Source organism: Tripterygium wilfordii, chromosome 13 (genome assembly GCF_013401445.1).
Source record: "Tripterygium wilfordii isolate XIE 37 chromosome 13, ASM1340144v1, whole genome shotgun sequence".
In the NCBI taxonomy this organism is placed as follows: Eukaryota; Viridiplantae; Streptophyta; class Magnoliopsida; order Celastrales; family Celastraceae; genus Tripterygium; species Tripterygium wilfordii.
The window spans coordinates 15,628,437-15,650,180 of record NC_052244.1 but is presented as its reverse complement, the minus strand read 5'-3'; the positions used below and the strand labels follow the sequence as shown (position 1 = coordinate 15,650,180).

The 21,744-nt window shown below is 37.6% G+C and overlaps 5 protein-coding genes across 7 annotated transcripts; 1 reads left to right on the top strand and 4 right to left on the bottom strand.

Annotated features, from left to right (window-relative positions):
- LOC120012138 (EPIDERMAL PATTERNING FACTOR-like protein 5) lies at nucleotides 1-1,038 on the bottom strand. The gene is made up of 2 exons (XM_038863422.1): nucleotides 681-1,038; nucleotides 1-583 (listed from the first exon to the last, which is right to left on the bottom strand). Exons 1-2 carry the CDS (start codon nucleotides 793-795, stop codon nucleotides 339-341), a joined length of 360 nt encoding a protein of 119 aa, XP_038719350.1. The 5' UTR covers nucleotides 796-1,038; the 3' UTR covers nucleotides 1-338.
- Nucleotides 1,039-5,588: 4,550 nt separating this feature from the next.
- LOC120012049 (protein TIFY 4B-like) lies at nucleotides 5,589-9,626 on the top strand. 3 transcript variants are annotated; one of them, XM_038863286.1, is made up of 8 exons: nucleotides 5,589-5,873; nucleotides 6,006-6,169; nucleotides 6,280-6,464; nucleotides 6,856-6,946; nucleotides 7,034-7,193; nucleotides 8,332-8,389; nucleotides 8,515-8,721; nucleotides 9,208-9,626. In XM_038863286.1, exons 1-8 carry the CDS (start codon nucleotides 5,756-5,758, stop codon nucleotides 9,263-9,265), a joined length of 1,041 nt encoding a protein of 346 aa, XP_038719214.1. In that variant the 5' UTR covers nucleotides 5,589-5,755; the 3' UTR covers nucleotides 9,266-9,626. The 3 variants fall into 3 exon arrangements, with proteins under 3 accessions (XP_038719214.1, XP_038719215.1, XP_038719216.1); XM_038863287.1 differs by having other exon boundaries at nucleotides 5,593-5,873; nucleotides 6,006-6,145; XM_038863288.1 differs by having other exon boundaries at nucleotides 5,595-5,873; nucleotides 8,515-8,714.
- Nucleotides 9,627-9,898: 272 nt separating this feature from the next.
- LOC120012656 lies at nucleotides 9,899-10,855 on the bottom strand. The gene has a single exon (XM_038864094.1). It carries the CDS (start codon nucleotides 10,853-10,855, stop codon nucleotides 9,899-9,901), a length of 957 nt encoding a protein of 318 aa, XP_038720022.1.
- A 1,915-nt stretch (nucleotides 10,856-12,770) lies between these two features.
- LOC120013470 (meiotic recombination protein DMC1 homolog) lies at nucleotides 12,771-16,689 on the bottom strand. The gene is made up of 15 exons (XM_038865295.1): nucleotides 16,551-16,689; nucleotides 16,381-16,463; nucleotides 15,575-15,666; nucleotides 15,424-15,495; nucleotides 15,277-15,315; nucleotides 15,036-15,093; nucleotides 14,897-14,942; nucleotides 14,747-14,792; nucleotides 14,233-14,294; nucleotides 14,042-14,108; nucleotides 13,874-13,966; nucleotides 13,709-13,777; nucleotides 13,549-13,627; nucleotides 13,103-13,269; nucleotides 12,771-12,967 (listed from the first exon to the last, which is right to left on the bottom strand). The coding sequence occupies exons 1-15, from the start codon at nucleotides 16,565-16,567 to the stop codon at nucleotides 12,923-12,925; spliced, it is 1,035 nt and encodes a 344-aa protein (XP_038721223.1). The 5' UTR covers nucleotides 16,568-16,689; the 3' UTR covers nucleotides 12,771-12,922.
- An 887-nt stretch (nucleotides 16,690-17,576) lies between these two features.
- On the bottom strand, nucleotides 17,577-19,169 carry LOC120013583 (calmodulin-like protein 8). The gene is made up of 4 exons (XM_038865435.1): nucleotides 19,013-19,169; nucleotides 18,756-18,913; nucleotides 18,560-18,640; nucleotides 17,577-17,987 (listed from the first exon to the last, which is right to left on the bottom strand). The coding sequence occupies exons 1-4, from the start codon at nucleotides 19,086-19,088 to the stop codon at nucleotides 17,850-17,852; spliced, it is 453 nt and encodes a 150-aa protein (XP_038721363.1). The 5' UTR covers nucleotides 19,089-19,169; the 3' UTR covers nucleotides 17,577-17,849.
- Nucleotides 19,170-21,744: the final 2,575 nt, after the last annotated feature.

Sequence of the window (21,744 nt, the reverse complement as noted above, 5' to 3'; positions counted from 1 at the left end):
AATTAGTAATTACAGTCTCTACTTCAAATGTTTCTCATTCTCGTACTTAACTTGCATTAATTGCAAGTCAAAAAGAAGAAGAAGATTAATTAACAAAATATGAAACAGAGGAAGAGAGAGAAATCTCCCTTGGTAATCTCTCCCAGAAATCTTGCATTCCCAAAGCTCCCCTGTCGCTCACATGAAATGCAATCATATTATAAACATGGGAATGAAAGAACCCATCTGCAGAACCATCAATTACTGCACTTTGCTGCGACCAAAATAGTAATTTGCTCACAATCATGATTGATTGAAACTCTCGATTTGAACTTTTTTTCTTTCTTGTACTCTGTTTTTTAAGGCATGAATAGTTTGTTGCCACACTTGCATCGCCAAGCTTCAGGGTAGTACTCTAATGGCATACTGAATCCGGGTTGGATCGGAACGTGAACCGGCTTACAAGGGAAACAACTTCCACACTTGGATCTACACGTGGGCGGAGAAGAACCCGGCCCACCTAGTCCCTTCTGGGTCATAACCCGAGAAATTGGATCCGACCCACTTCCTCTCGCCTCCTCCTCTCTCTCCCGGAACCCGCCACCTGACAAAAGAAATACTATTACTAACTCAGACAGAGTCAACACGGAGTTAAGTATGAACTGTTGCGAGTTAGTTACTGAGTAGTGAGTCTGGCTTACCGAGTTTGGAGAACGCTGTGAGCGAGGTGGTGAAGAATAAGAAGAAAGTGAAGGCAGAGAGTAGACGGTGATGATTGTGGTAGTAATGGCGGCGGTGGCGGCACACAACGCCCATCGTCGATCGAGCTGGAGCTCCGCACTTTAGCAAGGGCCAGTAATTGTGCGTGCGTGTGTCGTGGCAGAGAAGCTTTTAAAGCATTAATGGCAGTAGCATAGAAGGCAAAAGATTGAGAGAGATAGAGAGAGGCAGAGGAGATAACGTGAAATTGTGTGTATTATTGCAATTTTTTTGGGTTTGTGAGAGAGAGAGTCCAAGTCAAAGACACAGCCCTAGAGACTAGAGAGAGAAAAAGAGAGAGGGAGGGAGCAAGAGAGATAAGGGGTTTTGTTTTACTGTTTGGCCCAATCAGACTTGGGAAGAAAGAGGCTGGGGTCATCATCTGATTCATCTCCCTGAATGATTAAGATATATAATATGGAAGGAGAGACAACTAGATGAGACTTCTTGTTTAATGTTAATTTTATTACCAAATTCAATCTACCATTGTAGGTGATGGGGGTATGTACTTGTTGGCGTTAAGACAAATTATTGGCTTTGTCTCATCAAGATGATCAAAGTTATATTTTTTCCATGTTTTTTTGATAGAAAATGTTCATCAATCAAACAAAATTACAATCATGGATAAGTAAAGCCGGAATAGAGGCGTAACCGACTCCAACATGACTGAAACAAATTCAATCGATCACTCCATTAAGACCAGGGCATCAACCACGAAGGGTGTGTAAAATCTTATAGACGGTAGAGCTGAGTAGAGATCGGATATGTTCAAAAATCTTATGGGTTTGAGGGACCAATTCACTTGATTTAGAGCAGTCGCGATCTTAAAAACATCACCCTCCAAGAAAATATGAGATAAATTATGTTCCACGGCCAGTTAAATCCCAAAACGAAATGCAATAGCCTCAAAATAGTGGAGAAATCTTACAATGTAATAAGAGTAATAAGCTAAATCCTTTTGATTTCAGTTTGTTGTCTTTCAAACATAAATTTTAAAGCTTATAAAAAAAAAGCATAAATTTTAAAACCCTTAGCCAAGCCATGTGGGATAAATAACATTCGTAACACTCTCATGTACTTATGAGTTGAGTTATATCAGACCTAATAAATGGGCAAGTAGAGACCCGTCTAACAGGCTCAAGACAATCCTTTGATATCGCGTTAAAAATCTCAACCCTACTCACATTTATGATATTGTCCGCTTTGGATTATCATGTTTCCATGGATACATCAATTACGTGCGACTTTGTTTTTCTTCAACCTTCTCACTTAATGTTTCTTGAACCCAAAAAAACCCTCATACATGTGAGAGGGGACTTATACTTATAAACTCACATCACTTATCTTAACCAATCAATACGGGACAAATAACATTCGTAACAGAACTCGACATGTAAACAAACACACATACAGTAGTGTCATGGTAGTTCCTCGTAATGCTCGTATGTCCATTAGAAAATTAGGCACCCTATAACACCAATCTGCTCTCCTTCACAATAATATATATATATATATATATTAGGCACCCTATAACACCAATCTGCTCTCCTTCACAATAATATATCTATATATATATATATAATGTTTTCTTGTACATCTCCTTGACAATAATGGAGGGTAACAATCATGCAAGTGTAGGCAGGTAGACAGCAAATATAGGGGAGCCGTGTGGGTGCGAAGGTGTGGGAGAATGGGGGTGCTGTCTCGTACATCTCAGTCAAGCCTGAAGCAGTGAAGCCTCAACCCCCCACCTTGACCTTGACCCACCATTACTGACCTAACACCTTTCTTTTTCATTTCTCTAATTACATGCCTGGCCTCGACCTTTCCTCTCCTTCCCTCAGTACGATACCCTTATTAAATTCTGTGTGGGACCAATGCTTGGCTTCCTCCTCCTGTTGTTTGACAATAACAGTTCTCATTTTATTGTGGTAAAAAGGTAAAATATAAATTGAGAGCTGCAGGAGCAGGACCAGTTTCTCTGTATAATAAGACTTGCCAGTGGATTTGGTATCTTGGCTCAGTGTTCCATTTTCATTTTCCACGGGTTCGGTTGCATTAAAGGCGAATGATCGTAAACTTGGCTCTATGCTCAGTAGATATATGGCTCGTTCAGGGTCTGGTCTGGTCTGGGTCCAATAAGGCAATCAACTAAAATATATGCGATCAATTAGGGTTCACTTTTTCAGTCATATGTTGATTACTTCATGAGGGATTGTTGAGTAGGGGAACTGGGGAAGAAAATCTTTTTTAACTGGAAGACCTATGTTTGATTCAATATCATATTAATATAAAAAAAATATTAATAAAATTACGGTTGAGAGTGGGATGGTACGATCTAAATATCTAATGGGACGATTGGTTGATATATTAAAGGGGAAATGAAGGTGAGAATTCCCTTGCTTGGTTTAGTTTTAGGATGGTGGAAATCTGAACTCATTTCACATTCGATTATCATTTGTGGAGAATAGTCCATACTCATCAAAATGATAAGAATGAATTATTCTCCACAAACGATGATCAGTTTTATTTCAAAAAAGACAATTTTATCATTATTAAAAATTAATAATAACTTTTTTGTCAAAAAAAAAAACTTCGATAATTGTATTATTACCGTTTTCATTCTCATGATTACTCTCAAATTCACACCAAATAAGATAATTCTCACTTGACACTCTCCGAACACTCGATATCACACTCACTTCATTCTACTATGAACCAAATGCTCTTGCAAAAAGATGGGATGGGATGCCACCCCGTTCATGTGCATTTGTAAGGGTATTTACATATCAACATCCCAATTATCAGTATTCAAATCGACGGCTATAAAAAGAGGTGGGACGGGGGTGTAACATGGAACGGTCCCTTTAAAATGTGACCAGTCTTTTAAACCCTAAACATATGGAGCAAACATAAAGGGCCGAGATTGAAACAGGAAGTAGGCCTAACATGGAAACAGAAGACAGTCCAAGAAAAGGACTGGTTTTCATGGATGTCTCCTAGTTAGGCCTTTGAAGATTCTTAGCATTATAAAAAAGAAGGCCTTAGTTTGAATTTGTGGGACTAGTTAGAAACAAACAGTTGCAAGGAAACAGCCATGACTACTACTTTTTCAAGCTTTTGGAGTGAAGACCACTCAATGGCTATGGTAAAACCAGAAAGTGACACTTCATACTGGAATACTGTTTATATGCTACATTGCTATAAACTATGAAGATTTGCAGAATCCCCCAATTATTGTTCTATTTTGTAATGATTCTTCATGGGTTTTTACTGTGCTTATTGTTTGTCAATTATGGGCCTAGAAAATAAAATAATGGCAAACCCACAACAACCAGTCTTTCACGTAAATGGCAAGGGGCTACAGCAAACTCTGCTGTAGCCTCTTTTGGGTCTAAATTTAAAAAACAAAAAATTATAAAGTATTCGGTTTAAAGAAATCTAACAATGCATTTTTTTCAAATTTATCACAGTCGAAATATCAAATATTTTGAGTTTATATTTGATGGTAAAGGAGGGAATGGTCAGTTAATGTCGATTTTTTATTTTGTTTTTATGACGGGAATTTAATCAATCAATTGATCATTTATTATCGGTAGATTTTTTGTTTAGTTCTTTGAAAAAATATGTAAATTTTTTTTTAAAAAATAATCAATCAATCGAATTCTGTTACATCAGTAAGTGTGTACAACCCTATCACATGATGTAGAGTTATTATATTATTTTTTATGTTAGATTTGATTATTATTTAAAAAAATATATATATCGTTGAATTTTTTGAACGAAATATGATTTTTTTTCCTTTCTAAAAAGCGACTACAGCGCTCCAGTCACTACTTGGGAATGGGATTGGGGGAGGACTTAGGCCTACCATATTTATTTATTATTATCCTGAACTTGATAAAAACTATTTTTCTATTGGTCATCATCTACCTTAAAGAAGCAGAAAAAAAAAAGAAGAAGAAAGAAATCTAGCGTAAAGCAGACTTAATGCCACGCTGTCAAAAAAATTATAGTTGATAAGGCAATAATGAAGTGCTTAAATTAATCAATCATCATCATTACAAAACCAAGATAACACGTGAGTCAGAAACCACATTAACCCCAAATTAATAATTCTTAATCTTCCACGGCCTTCTGCTTAAATGTAGTTAATCTAGTTTTTTTTTTTTTTTTTATAAATTAAAGAGGAAGGAGATGAGTAGGTTCAAACTCGAGACTTCTATGAAATACCACGCACATGAATGTCATTTGAGCTACTCGTGGTTCTCATGTAATCAATCTAGTTAAGTTATTGTGTTTAATAGGTACAACCTCAAATAAGTATGAAAACTCGTGAGTCGTTTGAGGGCAAATCTACGAATGTAGAGTTATTTACAAAGGAAGTTAAAAATTAGGATTAGTATTTAAGTTCGACTTAACTAAATTGAGTTGAACTTTTGGTCATTGAAATAGTTGACCAAATCTAACTCAATCATCAAATGTACAAACTAAATAATATAAAGTTGAAAATTCAATAATCAATTTGAACATGGTCAATTATTTCAGTTATCAAAAGTTACATTATCTCGAAACTCGGTTCGAATATAGCCCTATGTTATAGACAATAAGTGAACTCAAATATCATCTACAATTTGAATGTTAGTACATATTATTACATAATGGCAGAACATGAAGTTTTAAGGTGAAATGAAGCCGTTACTCATGAGAGATGGTTTGGTTGATAATCCATTGAGTTAGTCATATGTGTATCAAAGGTTGAGAGGGGGAAAATTAAGAGGGTTTTTGGTACGATGATTATCTTTGGGTTATGCCGTAAAACAAAGATGCAATCGGTCTACGTGGCAGCCTAGGGTGCATCGCAGCTCCTAAACAGCACCCCCGCCCAGCGAATGGACACCCGGGACTCAGACTCAGAGATAAAGAAAGTCGGAGAGAGAGAGAGAGAGAGAGAGGGGCTCGTGATTCGCGTCTCTCGGATGTGCCGCTGTTGAGTCCTCGCCGGGAATCTGACGTCATGGACACTGGAGCCACGCCGTCGCAGTCGGTACTAGACAAACCCCTCTCGCAACTAACTGAAGAAGACATTTCTCAGCTCACCCGCGAAGATTGCCGCAAATTTCTTAAAGACAAAGGTTCCTTCACTCTCTTCTTTCTTTTCCCTCCATTTTTGTTGTTCGATTTCGGAAGATTTTCTCGTTCCGGAACATTCTCCGAGTTGACAACTGTTTGTTTCCTTGTTTTGTGATGGTGGAGTGACCGTACAGGAATGCGGAGACCCTCTTGGAACAAATCGCAGGCGATCCAGCAAGTTATATCCCTCAAAGCTCTTCTCGAAGCTAACGAAGATTCCGGCGCCGGTGCCCTCTGCAGAATTCTCGGTTCTCCCATTCTAGACGCGCCGCCCGTGAGTGCCAGCGTTTTACATCTTGTGTGTGTACTGAACACTGAACAGTCCTCTGTTACCTTTTTTTTGTCTGTTCGTTGCGAGGTTAAGTTGATATGGGTTGACGATGTTGAGGGGATTTTTTGTCTTCACAGGAAACTCCACCTATGGGTTATCCGGTTAAGGAGCCGAGCAACGGTGGTTGTGCTGGTCACATTTCAGCAGCAACGGTGGACGAGGTGATTTCATATGGGCAGAAAGAATCTCCAAAATCCACCACTCCCTCGGAGGAATTGGGTTGCCCACGGACAGCTAGCGATGTTAATGTTATCAGTCCCAGGTATCCATTTGATTTTTGGCTCACTTTTGCTTGATATCTGCGCTATTCTTGTTTGTCTAATTTAAGCTCTTTAGATTTTTGTAAAAATAAGGCAACTGCAATCAACAAGTCTAAAATCTCTGGGCAATCTTGATTCAGATAAAGATATTTTGAGGACCAGTTTGCTGTTGATATTAATTCATGCAGCCATCCAGCATATTTTATTCCAAATTAACATTAGAATCTTTTATGTTCTGCTCAGTTCAATTGGTGCACAGTTTAATTGGGTTAGGGATGGGAAATTGTTTCACTTAACCGATATTTAAGGCCAAAATGTATCTTTTAATTCGTAGAGACCAACTCCTTTATCTTATTTGAATATTTGACTAAGGTATTAGAGCATGTGTTGCAGGAGTCCAAGTGTGACAAATGGTTTAGTTGGGCAGATGACAATTTTCTACTCTGGCAAGGTTAATGTGTATGATGGAGTTCCGCCAGATAAGGTAATGAAGCTTCCTTTTTTGTGGAAACATGAAGCATATATCTGATCAGCACGCTTAGCATTCATGCATCCTAATATGGATTTTCAGGCGCGGGCGGTAATGCATTTTGCAGCTAGTCCTATACCTTTGGACAATACACTGTGTAGAACTTCAGCACTGTGGTCCTTTCCATCTCATTCACATACTGCAAGTGAAAAACATGGTCCTGTTCCTACTGGTGGAACAACTCTCAATACTATACAAACAGGTAGGATTTTGTAATGGAAGGAATTACTGCTTGCTATTTTAACTGTTAGTTTACTAAAATTATGGTTCATAAGTTCATTACTTGGATCAGGTTTTTTCTGAGCTGTGATCACTGAATCTTAAATGCATGTAATGTATGCCATATTGTTTTCCAAGAACAAATGCACACTTCAACCTTTGTGTTCGAAGACTGACAACTTAGTCGATGAAAACCAATTTGTCCAAAATCCTTTGGGGACTGGAAAACTAGCAAGACTATTTCCTTTGGGGACATGAATTTCTATTACAGCTGCTACTGGGGCGAAATGATTTTCGTACCTGACTCTTCACATACCTTGCAATTGTGAGAACCTTGTGAACCAGATCTCTTTGGGATAAGGATTTCAATACCTAACTTTCCATACACCTCGCAATTGCGAGAGCCTTGTGAACCTAATCTTCTAAAATCTCTAAGGAGTAACCCTAGAAAAAAGTATTTGTTGGCTGTTTGTGCTATGATGGTTCATTTGTTTTAATCCTTTTATCAAGCGAGTGCTGCTCTTAAAAGTGCTCTTCCCTGTGCTGCTGGAAGGGAAAGCTAGGACATTGTATTCAATTAGTTCAAAGTAGTTGCCATGAAGCTAACAATCGTTGTTTATCTTTGCATTGGGTAGAAAGATGCAAAATTTACGATAGCTAATTAAGAAGAAAATGAAAATCATTCTCTTCGAGACTTCAAAGTCTTAAAATTTTCTCTTATTGATTTATTTCATTGTACTTTCATGGTTTGCCATGCATATTTTCTTTACGATTATGCTGGTGCCACCATGGTCTCTTACAGCCGTTGAAAACTTTTTAGCATGACCGTTAAGGCATAATTTGTTGGTCTTGTTCTTCTGATTGATCTTTTTACCTCTTAAACTTTGTCTACTGGCTTTAGTTCCTTTCATATGATCTCCAACTTTGTGTGCTTTGCTGTCAATGTCAAAAGCTCTAAAGCCCATTTCTTTTTCGAACTACATCAAAAGAAAATTTCCGAAAATGTTGGTCATTTGACTAAAGATCATAGGATTATACTGATAAAATAACTTCCCTGCCTATTGTGATATAATTTATTGTCTTTTATGATTCTATCCTTTTAACACTTGGTGGTTTCCCAGAAGGGCAGGGGAGCAGGGAAGTGTCATTGCAAAGGTTTCTCAAAAAGCGGAAAGACAGGTGCCATGTTTGATATCATTCACTGGATGTCACTAGTAACCTTGTTTTAGGAGTTGCTGCTAAGCCATTAACCTGAACCCATTATATTTCTCCTTGCTATTTCTTTTGGGTCATATTCTTGTTAGGGGAAGATTTAAGGGCAGGAATAATACAGGGCTCACGTCTTCTGGCTTGGAGGTGTATCTGAACCATCAGGTTGAGAAACATAGCCCAAATGGACACACAAGCCGAAGCAGCACAAGCTCTCCCCCCCAGCCTGGACGGCCATCTGCGTTCTCAGGAGACAACCAAGCGAAGGCTAGTTATTCTGTTGATCTCAATGACGGTAGGCTGTAAAGTTTCTCTCTTCCATTGAAGTTCACATGGGTGTGTGAGAGGGTGCATGTTTACGGATCTGCCTGTTGATTTTGCATGATTTAATATGTGCATATGTAGATCACAGTTTAGTACAAGATGTCAGAGAACTGATCAATGGGTTATCAATATTGTGGAAGGTATTTTTGTCTTCAGAAATCAACTGAAACAATTTTGACAGTTTCATTATGCAATGACCTTTCAACTCACTGGCCTTTCCCTTTCAACTCACTGGCCTTTCGGAACTCATACCACTGCTTCACCACCGTTATGGTCTGTTTAAATGTATGCTTCCAACAGTGAACAGTGTTATGTTTAGCATTTTAGGGAGGTTATTTTTGGTTTTAGGGTAGGAGAATTCGTCAATGTCAAGTCACTCCCTTTTGTATGGACAACTGACTGATCATCTGTATGTCTATACATCGATATGTTGTAGTAAATGTAATTACTTAAATACTCTGCAGATGTTCAAGGACGCCGAATTTGTATATGACCCACTGCTCATTTGCTGCTGGAGAATAAGGAGAGATCGATGTCTTGTAGACAATTGGCACAGCGGAGCGGGGAAGTGAAAGGAGACACCAATCTAACACGCTTCAATTACTGCTTGTCCTTTTAAATGAGTTAGCTTAGCTGCTTCCTAGCAATAAAGTTTTTTTTTCTACCTGTCTGGAGCCCTTCTTAGAGAACCTTTCTTAGCACTCGAGCTTTATCCATTTTGCCAGACTTGGAAGCCTTTATAACACATCTTTGCTTTGAGCTAGCCGGATATAGAGCAGGAAGCTGTCTGTGCTTTATGTTATGTTGTAAACGTTTGCTACATTTTAGGGATAATTGAATTTCCACTTCTCATAATAAAGTGCTGTGTTTTGTAGTCGGTTCATCAAACTTGTTATATTTTATTTATTTATTTTTGAAACGGGGGGAGGGGATTCGAATATTGGTCATTAGGGTGATACACACCAATCTTATCATTTTCAATTAGTGGCTTGGGTGTCATCAAACTTGTTATATGAGTTACAACCTTAACCAGTTTTTATAGTAAAATTCTTAGGGTTCAATCCTCCTCCGGACACATGGGTCCGATGAATTTAATTAGTACATCCAATATTAAATCTAGATTATAGGGTAAACACTACCTATGCTAAATTGTATCTACCAAGGATGAGGAGCAAACCATATTGTACGTCGTGGAAAAGTAGGCATTGGATATTGTCCCATCAACATCGCCTTACCATAAACATTACGGAATACGAAACGGTTAGCTTTTAGCTCGCCGACGGCCATGCAGTATCCTTTGTACAAGCCATTGTGGTCACGATACCAGTCATCATCTGTGAAGTAGACAGCATCAGGTTGAATCAGCTTCCCCTCCTTAGAATCGAAGGATATGGAGTCATTTATACCCAAAAACAAAGCTCGATCACCCAATGAAGCCATCTTCACCCAAACTTTTTGCTCAACATCAAGCTTAAAAAATTCAAATTGTGGCATTTTGAGATGATCGTCCTGACCAAAAAAAGTGTCAATTTGCAGCAAATACTTGATCACAAGTAACAAATCCCCTGCTGCTGCATCTGCCACCAAGTAAACCCTGATCTCTTTAAGATGGTGGTTATGTAGTGTTCTCTCGAAACCAATCTCACTCATGTCTCCTTTCTTTACAGGAAGAAGCCAATCTTGAAGCAAGTGCCAAACCTCAACAGAACCATTATTTCTGCCCAAAGCATATAGTTTTTCCTCATGACATGTGATATCAACATAAGGTCCGTGCTCGCAGCCATCAAGTTTAGTCCAAGAACTAACTCCACTTTTATAAAAACCTAGCTTGCTGCGTCCATTGTTGCCATGGTACATTAATATAACAAAAAAGCACGTACCTTGTCTGCTGTGATTAGATGCGTCTGATGATAGTATTGCTTTGCCGAAGTAATGCTCAGGTCCACAAGAAGCAATAGCATGATCAGGTATTTCCAAGGGAGAACCAATTCGATGAAGTTGCACTCTGTTTCTTGTAAAAGGATTCAAGAGGAATGCATCAACGTACCTGTCTATATATATTAGCCAACCGTAAGAAGAACCAAAGCAGACAGACTTCTTGTTCTTGTCCATCATCTCTACAACCTCAACCGCTTCACTGCACTGATAAAGAAATTTTCTTCGAGATTCAATATTTTACAAAAGCCAAATAGTTCGTTCACATATAGGAGCCACGGAACTTCACGGGATAGCGTGGAGGATGCAGAACGTTTTATGTATATCGTTATCATCCTGTTCCACCATGAACAAACAGCTTTGGCACGACATAGATCAGCAATAGACGAGAGCTTGAAGATACGATAGAGAATATCCTGATCTAGATGAGCCCAATCACGCAAAGGGTTCGAATTGTATATCCCCCACTCCATAATAAGAGAAAAGGAGAGAAGGGAGTCGGATTCTATACATATATAAAAAGGAGAGAATATCCTAATTAAAAGGCAACAATTATTGAAATCTTTCTATACATATATAAAAACAAAAGCCTCACCACTGTTTTACTGCATCCACGTCGGATTCTAAGATCCATATATGTTTGCCACATAGGTTTTGTTTTTAAAAAAATAAAAATAAACTCCTTCAACGCCAGATTCTATAATAAATACATGAGTGACACCCAACGGTTCCAATCTTCAACGAAATCGAAAGAACTTATCCCATATTAAATAGTGCTCAATTAAATCCTGGTATATCCAAACAGAATTTTTTTGTTCAGCCACTTGCATACAAAATTCATAATTTTTTCCCTGGGGTTTTCTACAATGGAGGAGAAGTTTCCCCTATTGAGTTTTATGAAGCCCAGTTCTTTTTTACCTTAAGAAAATTCATAATGGTTTTCTTCTGCGTTGCTTTCTGAGCCTACAGATATTCTCTTGACTGCCCATATAGTGTGTGAATGACCCACAACGGTGTCTCCGTGTCTTAATTGTGTTTACTGCGAGGCCGGTGTGACCATCCAAACCACCACCTCTCATCTCTCTCAACCTACATTTCAAAATATTGCACAATATATATAGAGCTGCATGGTATTGTTCATTTTACATATTGCACCAAAAACTTTTACTGTTAAATGTATTTGCATATTGTGAAATATTATTGCCCAATTTATTTGGAATTCAATTGCTTGGTATCTGAACAGCCGAAGAAGCTTTCTTCTGATTTGGAATCTGAGTAGATGCATGTAGAAAAGACTGAGCCATAATGTCGCACAACTGGTAAGTATAGAGCTACCTTTTTTGGTTGCTTAGAAGTCACTTGAGCAGTTTGGGAGAATTAATTGTGATCTTCCTCAACCTTTGAACTAGCATTTAAGGAAGGGGTCATTTGCCTTACGGAGTTTCTTAACTACATCGAGTCTTTGACTTCTTCAGCAAGTGTTCATTATGGTTGTAGTGTGAGTCTTTGGCTTCTTAACAAAGTGGATTTTCTGATTGCCCCTAATGAGAATTCGAAGCTCAGAACGTCGATTTGTATATGCACGGAGCATGATGATCCACCAGAACCTAAAGCCAACTGGAAAATCTCTTCAAATTACGCTCTCGCCAAAATCTGCTACTATGGTACATGTCTTCTGTACAGAATCCTTCTCTGCCACCTCTTTGCTATATAGTATCTGTAGCACAACTGCCTCCCTCCCTACTCTTGATCTACTAATGTTTGATTTAACAAAGTGGATTTTCTGATTGTCCAGTTGTTCTTACTCAAGAGTGAGGACAACTGGACAAGCTCAGAGGTTTTGGCGTATACTGAATAATAGTTAATTTGCTTGATCCTTGTGTGCCTTCTGTGGTATATTTGACATAAGCTGCTTCAATTTTTACTGGCAGCCATCTACATGCCTGCATCCTCTTATGTTTCACGTTCTTTTACATGAAATGCAGTCACTGTAGTTCACGTTCTGCAAATCTCACAGAAGTTGGATTTGAGTTGTGACAGAGGCCATCTTTCCATCACCAAACATAACATTTACCCATACGCAAGCATAAGCTAGAAAGGACTAAAATATAGGTTTCTCGTATTATGTGACAATATTTGCCAAACCTATGAAAGCAGAAACATGAAATATCTGTCTTTTCTACAATACTACAAATACATATCAAACAAAATTCTAAGCTGCGTTGTCACAACCTGATCCTCTAGTTAATCCTTTGCATCCGCAATGCCCCCTGGAGTTATCTGAAACACGTGTTTCCGGTAAGGAAATCAATGCCAAATCTGAAACTTTAGTGACCATTGCATATGACTACAATTGCAAGGCTGATGTAGAAATAAAAAGCAAGTAAAAGATGTAAAACTATGTAGTAGTACAAAAAAGGATATAGCTTCAGCCTCTGGCAGATTTGGAGCATCAAAGACCTTACAGACACGCTGTTCACCTTTGCCTTTCCTGAACATGAGCCTGATTGTGGCTGCATGCGCCAGGACATGACCTCCTGCTGGCTTCTTAGGATCTGATATGAACACTCCTCCACCTGGGTCAGCTATAACTGCAAGCAACAAGCCAATAATATGGTTCACTAATAAACCTCTGTATTGCCATACCAATTATAATTAAATCCATTACTCAGAATTCAATGAATTCCACTCGCAAGGTACTCATAAACATCACTTCAAAACATGGAAGATAATTTATTTTTTTCCCTTTTGGAGTGGAGGGGGATCATTAGGTGTTGAGACAAGAAAAACAAAATTGTAATCCAGGCTTCCTAGATAAGATAAATTTACGATCAAATGCTTCCTCGATTATCTTATAATAAAAAATGTACCTTGATTAGTCATATAAACTGCAACATTAAATTCCTCTGCAATCTTTATCATTCTGGACAGCATCTGTGCCAATTTTTGCTGCACATGGAAACCAGAAATGTCTTGAAGATGCAGTAAAAAGGTCATATATTAGCACACTAATAAGTTAAATAAGTTAACCTGGCGGTCTGCAAGCTCTCCTCTTCCTGTGAAATCCACTCGAAAGAGAGCAATCACTGAATCCACAATCTGAAAGGACAACGCACAGAAATGAAACCCCAGTGTCTAGTAATAACAGCAGTACAGCATCACATTCATAGGACAATTCTATTAGAAACAGATTACCAGAAGTCTAAATGGTTCTTCAGACATTTTTGCAGCCAACCCAAGCAGGAGATTATACTGATGTTCATACGTGTAGGCACGAGCGTAGATGATCTTTCAAATTCAGAAGAGACATGTAAGTCTAAGATTTCTTTCCATAGTTGCTGATATTGAGAACATTATGCTTACATTGTCAAGGACAGCACCTGGATCCATGCCAAATCTTTCAGCGATTGGTACAATGCGATCAGGTCGACTGCAAGTGAGTGTCGTTAAGGAAGAAAAATACGCATGCACTATCATAAACAAATCTCGTGTGATATTCAATGGAACATCAAAGAGGTTATTTAAAGATAAAGTTTGATAAACACAAAGGATACAAAGTTCCTTCAGTATCGATGTAAGCAACTTTTCCATTCCCTCCCCGCATGTTTGTGGGAAGCTGCATGAGAAGCCAGAATGTTCATTACCACATATTGCTACTGCACATGAATGGGGGTGTTAACACCACTAGTAATCTTTGGTACACTGAGCACCAGAAGTGAGAGAAACAGTGCAAATCATAGAAATTTTAGCATTCAATTCACATCAAAAAAATTTAGAAGACAGAAATAGTCGGGGTGACATAAAAAGAGAACAAATCATCTGCTGCAATACTTTAAAGGAAAACAATCAGCAATCAGAACCAACATGCTTTAGGTCTTTAATCACAGAATCCAGACATGTTGCATAGTTAAATATTCCAATGCTGTTTGAATTTCTTCAAAATTTTCATGAAAAGAATAACTTATACATGAAACAAATCCAATAGATTTTAGCAGCAACATATAGACACACCATATATAATATATCATAGAATTAATTCAATGGTCATGATGAAGGTGAAAAACGAACCTGTGTAGACACACAGAGTGTATGTGCAAGCTGCGTTTTACCAGACCTGAACAAGTATGGAGACGATAAGCAAAGAAGTTATACATATATTTGAAATTAGTAAGCAAACAGTACATATGCATTTAGGAGGAAATGAGCTTTTATTTTCACCGGAATTCCCCAAATGCTTCTGTAATAGCCAGAGTTTCAATCCCACCTTCATTAATTATACAAACACGTCATCAACTACAGGATGAAAAATGAATATGGAGTTGTAGACAGAAATGGACATCTCATAGTGAAACATTACCGCCTAAGAGTTCATCAAGGGCTTGGCTTCCAGTTGTGATGCGAACCACCGACTTCCTCTATAAGTGAGAACAAGAATTTGCCTTCAGATTCATCATAAAATATAAGTACACAAAACATGTTTATAAAGTTGATGCATGCAGCATCCTGTTTACATCACAAATAGCATTTGTGACCTATGGACTCGACGAGTGTTTTTATTTAAGATAAACAATGAAAATGCTGAATAACTTGTAACTTACTCTGATCAGAGCATCACTTCCGGTTATATAACCAAAATTCTGGACAAAAAAAGAGGGGAAAAAAATTTCATCAAAGACAGAGGGCCAAGGTTAATAAGATTGATAGTTATAGTATAGATCTTAGTTCATTGGTAAAGTGGAACATACAACTATCTTCTCGGCAGCTTCACATATCTTATCGACTTTGGCGTCAGATAGTCCTTTGATCCCAGTCAAGTTCTGCATACATCAATATCAAAATAATCAGAGCACAAAATCTCTCCCGAAGTAACAGATCTGAATTTTCTAACTTTTTTACCTTCTTTGTGTGCATCATCAAGCCATTGCAGGAAAAGATCCCAGCATCTTGGAGTTTCTTCACGTCTCCAGCATTGATTCCATGGGAGATCACTGCACGTACGATAGAGCAACAGATGTCAAGAATAACATAATAATCGATAGAAATCAGGATCTGATATTGCAAACGTACAAAGCTGTTGAAACTTAACAAAAATGGTTATTCAGCGGTGACATTTTTAGGTTAACTAGGGTTATTCACTTAAAATCTACGTGCAAAATTGATCTCTACTAATTCTCGTACAATTTGGATTTGATCAACTGTCTTCTCATTCAAAATCTAAGGGATGTCAAAGTAAAGAGCAAACGAATTCAGATCCACTGGATTTTGATGCTCAAGAACCGAATGAAAAGTGAATTCAACAGTCTCTCTTGTGATAAATCGTTTATAAGAAATTGGATAAACGAGAGAAGGCGAACAACTACAATGAAACAGAAACGAAGTACCTCGTAAAGTGATTAACTAATAGAAGGCAATCAAGAAGAAATTAAACTACGACTAAACAATCGGACAGAGAATGAATAGGAAAGAAAGCGAACTAATCGCCAGTCATTAAATCAAAGAGAAATGACAGAGATAAAGAGAAAAGAACACATAGGAACCGAGAATCAAATAGCATGAACAGAAACAGCGAGAAATTGACATAATACATGCATATAGAGAGAAACTGAGTTATGTTTCAGTATCAACACACAATCAAAGCGAAATCCAACACGATAACATCGTCTGCCAAAAAAAATCGAGAACATAAAACTAGTGCTGCTTACGCTTGTCGATCGCTTCAAACAAGTCCTCTTCATCGTCGATTTCTTCTCGTTCGACGAGCTGTAACTGGCTTTGCTCTTCAGCTCTGCGCGCCATCGGATTGATAGTTAGAAGAAGCTTTGTGATCGAATTGTAACCGAGAGAATCAAGAGCTTGACATTCTGAAACTTACTTGAGAGTAGCTATCATCTTTGCTTAGTGAAGACGAAACCTCCCAAACAGAACGTGATTTTGCGCGTTTGTGTGTGAGAGAGAGATTTGAAATGAAAATGTAGCACCGAGTCTGTGAATCGGCTAAATTTAAAGGGCGGGAATCGGGACGATTCAGGTTGCTTAAATTGGGCCAAATATTGGTTCAGATCCGTGTTTGGGTCTGTTCTAGAGTGTGTTAATAAGGACTTCGCTCTGATGAAGTGGGCTTTTTGGAGTTCTAATGGGCTTCAAATCTTACTACTAAATAAGTTTGCAGGCTTTTTCTCCTTCTTATTAGCCCAACAACCCTGAAACATTGGATAATGCATATGGAGTGTTGATACTTGATAATGGAGATATATCAGAAACAGACCGGTTTTCTCCTTCTTACTACTTGATTGCTTTCCTATATATTGTTAGAGAAGTTTGATACATACATTGTGCTGTAAGTTCGATAAAAAAATTTTGGTTGGTCGACGCCACGTCAAACGGTTGCCAGACAATACACTTTTATGCTTGGGCAACGGTGAGAAAGATGAAGTTCTTTGGGTTGTTTTGTAATTCTCATAATCACTTTATAATGTCATTGGTTAGATCCAATGTATGAGATTAAATATCTGTAAATAATATGTTTTACATGTGTCCGCATGCAATAAAACATATATGGTACGGACATTCCAAAAAGGCAGGATAAATTACTTTGAAAGCATACTTAAATTTCCGACCATTTGTCTTGGCCAGTCAAAGTCAGACATTTACAACCAAAAAAGGTAGGAGAAACTTCACACCAATATACACGTCTTTTGAGCTGTATATATATATATATATATATGGACAATGCTAGAAACCCCCAAAATTTGACCCAAAAAATCTCTCAAATCTATGTGGTATTAAAATAACCATTGATTAAAAACACACATATAGGTCCCACTTCACATTAAATGGGGGTCTTTTGGGGTCACTTTTTAGGGATCTCAAGCATTATTCTATATAGAGGACAACAAAACACAATTAACATAAAATAGATTACCCACCAAGAAAGAAGAAAAAAAGACTAGTTCATTAATGAAAGAATACAAAATGGAAATTAATAGAATTTAGAAATGAACAATCTAATAGGCTGATTTTTTCTAGTCATTCTAGTTATGGGGACAGGATTATTTGATGGGGGAGAGACCTAGCTTTGAAAATAAACGAATTTGAATCATCAAGATGTTCTGATCACGTTGACCGAAAGGACTCATCCGACGGTCGTTCTGATCACGTTGACCGAAAGGACTCATCCGACGGTCATCATCATCTTGACGAATTCATCGTAATTAACCTGGCCATCACCGTCCAAATCGGCCTCCCTAATCATCTGCTCCACCTCTTCGTCTGTTAATTTCTCACCCATATTGATCATCACATGCCTCAACTGCGTTCATAGACACAGTAAACATATGTTACAAGTTTAATTTCTTTTAATTAGGATCTAGATTCATAAAAACACTTAAATAAGATAAAATAATTAAGTAAGAATAATGTGTGATTCAAATACATGGATCCCCTGTTTCTTAAAATATAGTAAGTGTTCATTGCACATACAGCTGTAATATACTAATATTCTCCTATAAATTAATATGAACAAGGTGAAACACATCATATATATATACACACACACACGACATGTCGATGATGGTGTTGACCCGCTGCTAAGGTGCATGCTAGCCATATTCTTCTACCAGATTTCAATTCTCTTCAGATACATGAGTTCACACATGGTTATTCATGAATTTGCTTGGTATGGATAGTTTGTGGGCTAGCATGCAAACCCGAAGAGTTTTACCCTTGTGCATGTAGGTCCCACCGTAAAAAACCCTCATAAACATAAAATTTTCGTAATCACCTAATTAATTAGCTGCCACTGCCAGTACATAAAGGATACTATTTTAAAAAGAATGAAATATTCAAGTTTATTAATAAAATAAAATTTTTTAAAAAAATTACCTCATTAGGTGAAATGTAACCATTTTGGTCCTTGTCAAACACTTTGAATGCCTCTTTGATTTCCTCCTCTACATCAGTCTCCTGAATATGTACAAAAATAAACATAAACAGATTCACTTTCAAGTACAATTACTCATAATTAAAATCAAACTACTTAGTTTGATCATAACATATATACACACACACTGATATATACCTTAATTTTCTTGGCCATCAAGTTCAAGAACTCATTGAACTCAATAGTCCCATTCCCATCGGCATCAACCTCGCTAATCATGTCAATCAGTTCTTCTTCTGTTGGGTTTTGATCCAGTGACCTTATCACTGTTGCCAGTTCTTCAATTGTAATGCAACCTACACACATTAATTAGTTAAACAGGCAACCTATACATATAAAACTAAAACATATATATTGTTGCGCAATTAAAAGAGCTAGAAGCAAAAGAAACTGACCGTCTCCGTCCTTATCAAAGAGGCAAAAGGCTTCTCTGAACTCAACAATCTGTTCGTCACTCAGACCATTTGCCATGATGTGCGCTGTGTTTCCTAGAAGCCTCCAACCACTATAGCTAGCTAGAGAGAGAGAGAGTAATATGTTGAGTATAGCTCAATCTTAGCTGGGTATATGTAGGATTCCAATGTGGTCAATGCAGGGTTCAATTTATTTTAATTTACTTGCAATAGATTATTACATTATAATCAAATTAACCATATGACTTGATTTGGGGTTTATTGTATATATTGGTCTTATTGTGTGAAGAATCAAAATCCCTTCTTTTGGATCACGACTTTTTTACTCTCATTTATTTTTTAGGTAACAATGCATGAATCTATCATGTTAAGGGATAAAATCCCACATCGGTTACCGAGGGATCTTGTGTCCAGCATATAAGCTGGTGCAGGTCTTCAATTTAGAGTCCAGCATTTTCCATGTGGATGGGTTGGGAACTGCCACAGCCCAAAGGGCTGAGATGATGGGGAGGCTGGCTCTGGTTGTGCCATCGTGAGATTTTTTACACGGTATCGGAGCAGGTGTGCGCTCGTCCCCGATAAGAAGTCCACTCGTTGGCCTTGGGCAAAGCCCAGTCCACGAGTGCGGGGGAGTGTTAAGGGATAAAATCCCACATCGGTTACTGAGGGATCTTGTGTCCAGCATATAAGCTGGTGCAGGTCTTCAACTTAGAGTCCAGCATTTTCCATGTGGATGGGCTGGGAACTGCCACAGCCCAAAGGGCTGAGATGGTGGGGAGGCTGGCTCTGGTTGTGCCATCGTGGGATTTTCTACATATCAGTTTGTATGATCTGACAACAAATAAGATTGAGACAAAGTTCATGTGGGAACAGACTTAAAAGTGGGACAAGCTCACGAAATCAAGATTTCATAAAAAAAAAATCTCTAGTGATTGGTTCGAAAACTACCAACCTCGTGTACCATATATCTACCTATCAGTACTGACAACAAATAAGATTGAGACAAAGTTCATGCGAGAAGGGACTTAGAAGTGGGATAAACTCACGGAATCAAGATTTCACAAAAAAAGATCTCTAGTGATTGGTTCAAAAACTCCCAACCTCGAGTACCATATATCTTAAATACGGATAGATAGCCAACTAAGTTATCCCAAGTGTTATCTCTGCATGCGGCGCAATGGGGAGTTCTAATTGGCCTTCAAAAAGCTTGAGAGCTTGGGTTCCGTAAGGTCATGTTGAAGGTGGATTCTCAAGTAGTAGTTAATCTTTTAAATAAAGAGATTGTCACTACAAATGCTCACTCTCATTTGCTTATGCGCATTAAACGTCTTCTTTGTTAAGATTGAGTCATTCATGTGAGACACGTTTATCGTGAGACTAATTTTTGTGCGGATAATTTAGCCAACCTTGAGTTCGACTTGGCCCAAAGAGTTCAATTATTTTTTTATCCTCTTTTTGTAACTATTCTCTTTTTATGGGATGATATTATAAGAGTATCCCATCCCAAATTGTGTCCAATTTAATAATACTCTATTCTCATTCTAAAAAAAATTATTACAAAGATGGTATTTGGTATGGGGAGGTGTGCACTCTTTTTCAACCCCAATAGGCACGCTGATCCCTTCCTCGCACGAAATAAGACTTGATAAGGGCAAATGTAATGGTGAATTGGTATTGGGTCAACAAAGATGTTGTCTTTTGCTGATGTGGCTGTATTGTAAAATGTGTTTTGCTTATGTGGTTGTATTGAGATAAATGTTTTGCTGATGTGAATGTATTGATATTTGATGTTTTGGTGTAGTTTTGTTGTGGATAATATAGAGGAATGGAATGTTGTTGGGTTGGGTGGAAAGAGAAAGTGTGTGGGAAGAAAAAGTGTATAGAAATTTGTGTTTTGTTGATGTGGCTGTATTAGAATACGTGTTTGACTTGACTTTTTGTGTAATAGAGGTGAGACCGGGCCAACAAAAATATTGGCCCAGTAAGTTGTTTCTCATTGCATTTGCCCTAACAACAACACATTTTTAGGTTTTCAACGCGTTTTGCCCACACACGTCACCTACTCTACTGTAAGTTCTCTGAAAGTTTTGCAATTGGTTTAAAATTATATAATCTATAATTTAAATCAAATTGTATGATTTTTTATTCATCATTAAATATGAAATTGTATACTCTAAAAGATTATGAAGCTCTCAAATCTCATACGTTAATTTATTTTTTTTTTTATTTATAATTTGAGAAATCTCTAACGTTAATGTATTTTTATTTTTTTTATTGATAACTTGAGAAATCTCTAATTGAACGACCACTTTGTGATTTTTGGGCTAGATTCAAACCATGAGCCGTACATCAGACACATTTTCTTCATTACAAAAGCAATGGACAAAAGGTTTTCGATAATTTATGACTCATTAAATGATGAATTTAATGTGCTTTTCTGTCAAACACGGTTTCTCTCTTGCTTCAATAAGAGGGAGTGTGCAAGTCTTCGTCAGATGGTCAAATCCATATATATTAAAAACTGAAATATATGTCGCCAGTAGGGAAGCCCGGGGCCTGCTGTAATAAAATTACAACAGACACCATTATAATATGCTTTTTTGACATTAAAAGTTTTTATTTTTATTTTTAAAAATCATAAATATGTAGTGTTCATCGCAACGAACACAACGATATATTTTTTGTTAGAAACAAAAATCAAATTCAACATGAAA

What these genes read in the sequence shown, in the direction of transcription:
- LOC120012138 (XM_038863422.1), bottom strand. Translation starts at nt 795, where the DNA reads ATGGGCGTTGTGTGCCGCCACCGCCGCCATTACTACCACAATCATCAC. An exon ending in CACAGCGTTCTCCAAACTCG is followed by an intron (nt 584 to 680) that starts GTAAGCCAGACT and finishes TTCTTTTGTCAG; the next exon opens with GTGGCGGGTTCCGGGAGAGA.
- LOC120012049 (XM_038863286.1), top strand. Translation starts at nt 5,756, where the DNA reads ATGGACACTGGAGCCACGCCGTCGCAGTCGGTACTAGACAAACCCCTC. An exon ending in GTGCCAGCGTTTTACATCTT is followed by an intron (nt 6,170 to 6,279) that starts GTGTGTGTACTG and finishes TTGTCTTCACAG; the next exon opens with GAAACTCCACCTATGGGTTA. An exon ending in TCTCAATACTATACAAACAG is followed by an intron (nt 7,194 to 8,331) that starts GTAGGATTTTGT and finishes GTGGTTTCCCAG; the next exon opens with AAGGGCAGGGGAGCAGGGAA.
- LOC120012656 (XM_038864094.1), bottom strand. Translation starts at nt 10,855, where the DNA reads ATGGACAAGAACAAGAAGTCTGTCTGCTTTGGTTCTTCTTACGGTTGG.
- LOC120013470 (XM_038865295.1), bottom strand. An exon ending in GTTTGAAGCGATCGACAAGC is followed by an intron (nt 15,667 to 16,380) that starts GTAAGCAGCACT and finishes TCGTACGTGCAG; the next exon opens with TGATCTCCCATGGAATCAAT. An exon ending in CACTCTGTGTGTCTACACAG is followed by an intron (nt 14,295 to 14,746) that starts GTTCGTTTTTCA and finishes CTTCTCATGCAG; the next exon opens with CTTCCCACAAACATGCGGGG.
- LOC120013583 (XM_038865435.1), bottom strand. Translation starts at nt 19,088, where the DNA reads ATGGCAAATGGTCTGAGTGACGAACAGATTGTTGAGTTCAGAGAAGCC. An exon ending in CTTTGATAAGGACGGAGACG is followed by an intron (nt 18,914 to 19,012) that starts GTCAGTTTCTTT and finishes TAATGTGTGTAG; the next exon opens with GTTGCATTACAATTGAAGAA. An exon ending in TGATGGCCAAGAAAATTAAG is followed by an intron (nt 18,641 to 18,755) that starts GTATATATCAGT and finishes GTACATATTCAG; the next exon opens with GAGACTGATGTAGAGGAGGA.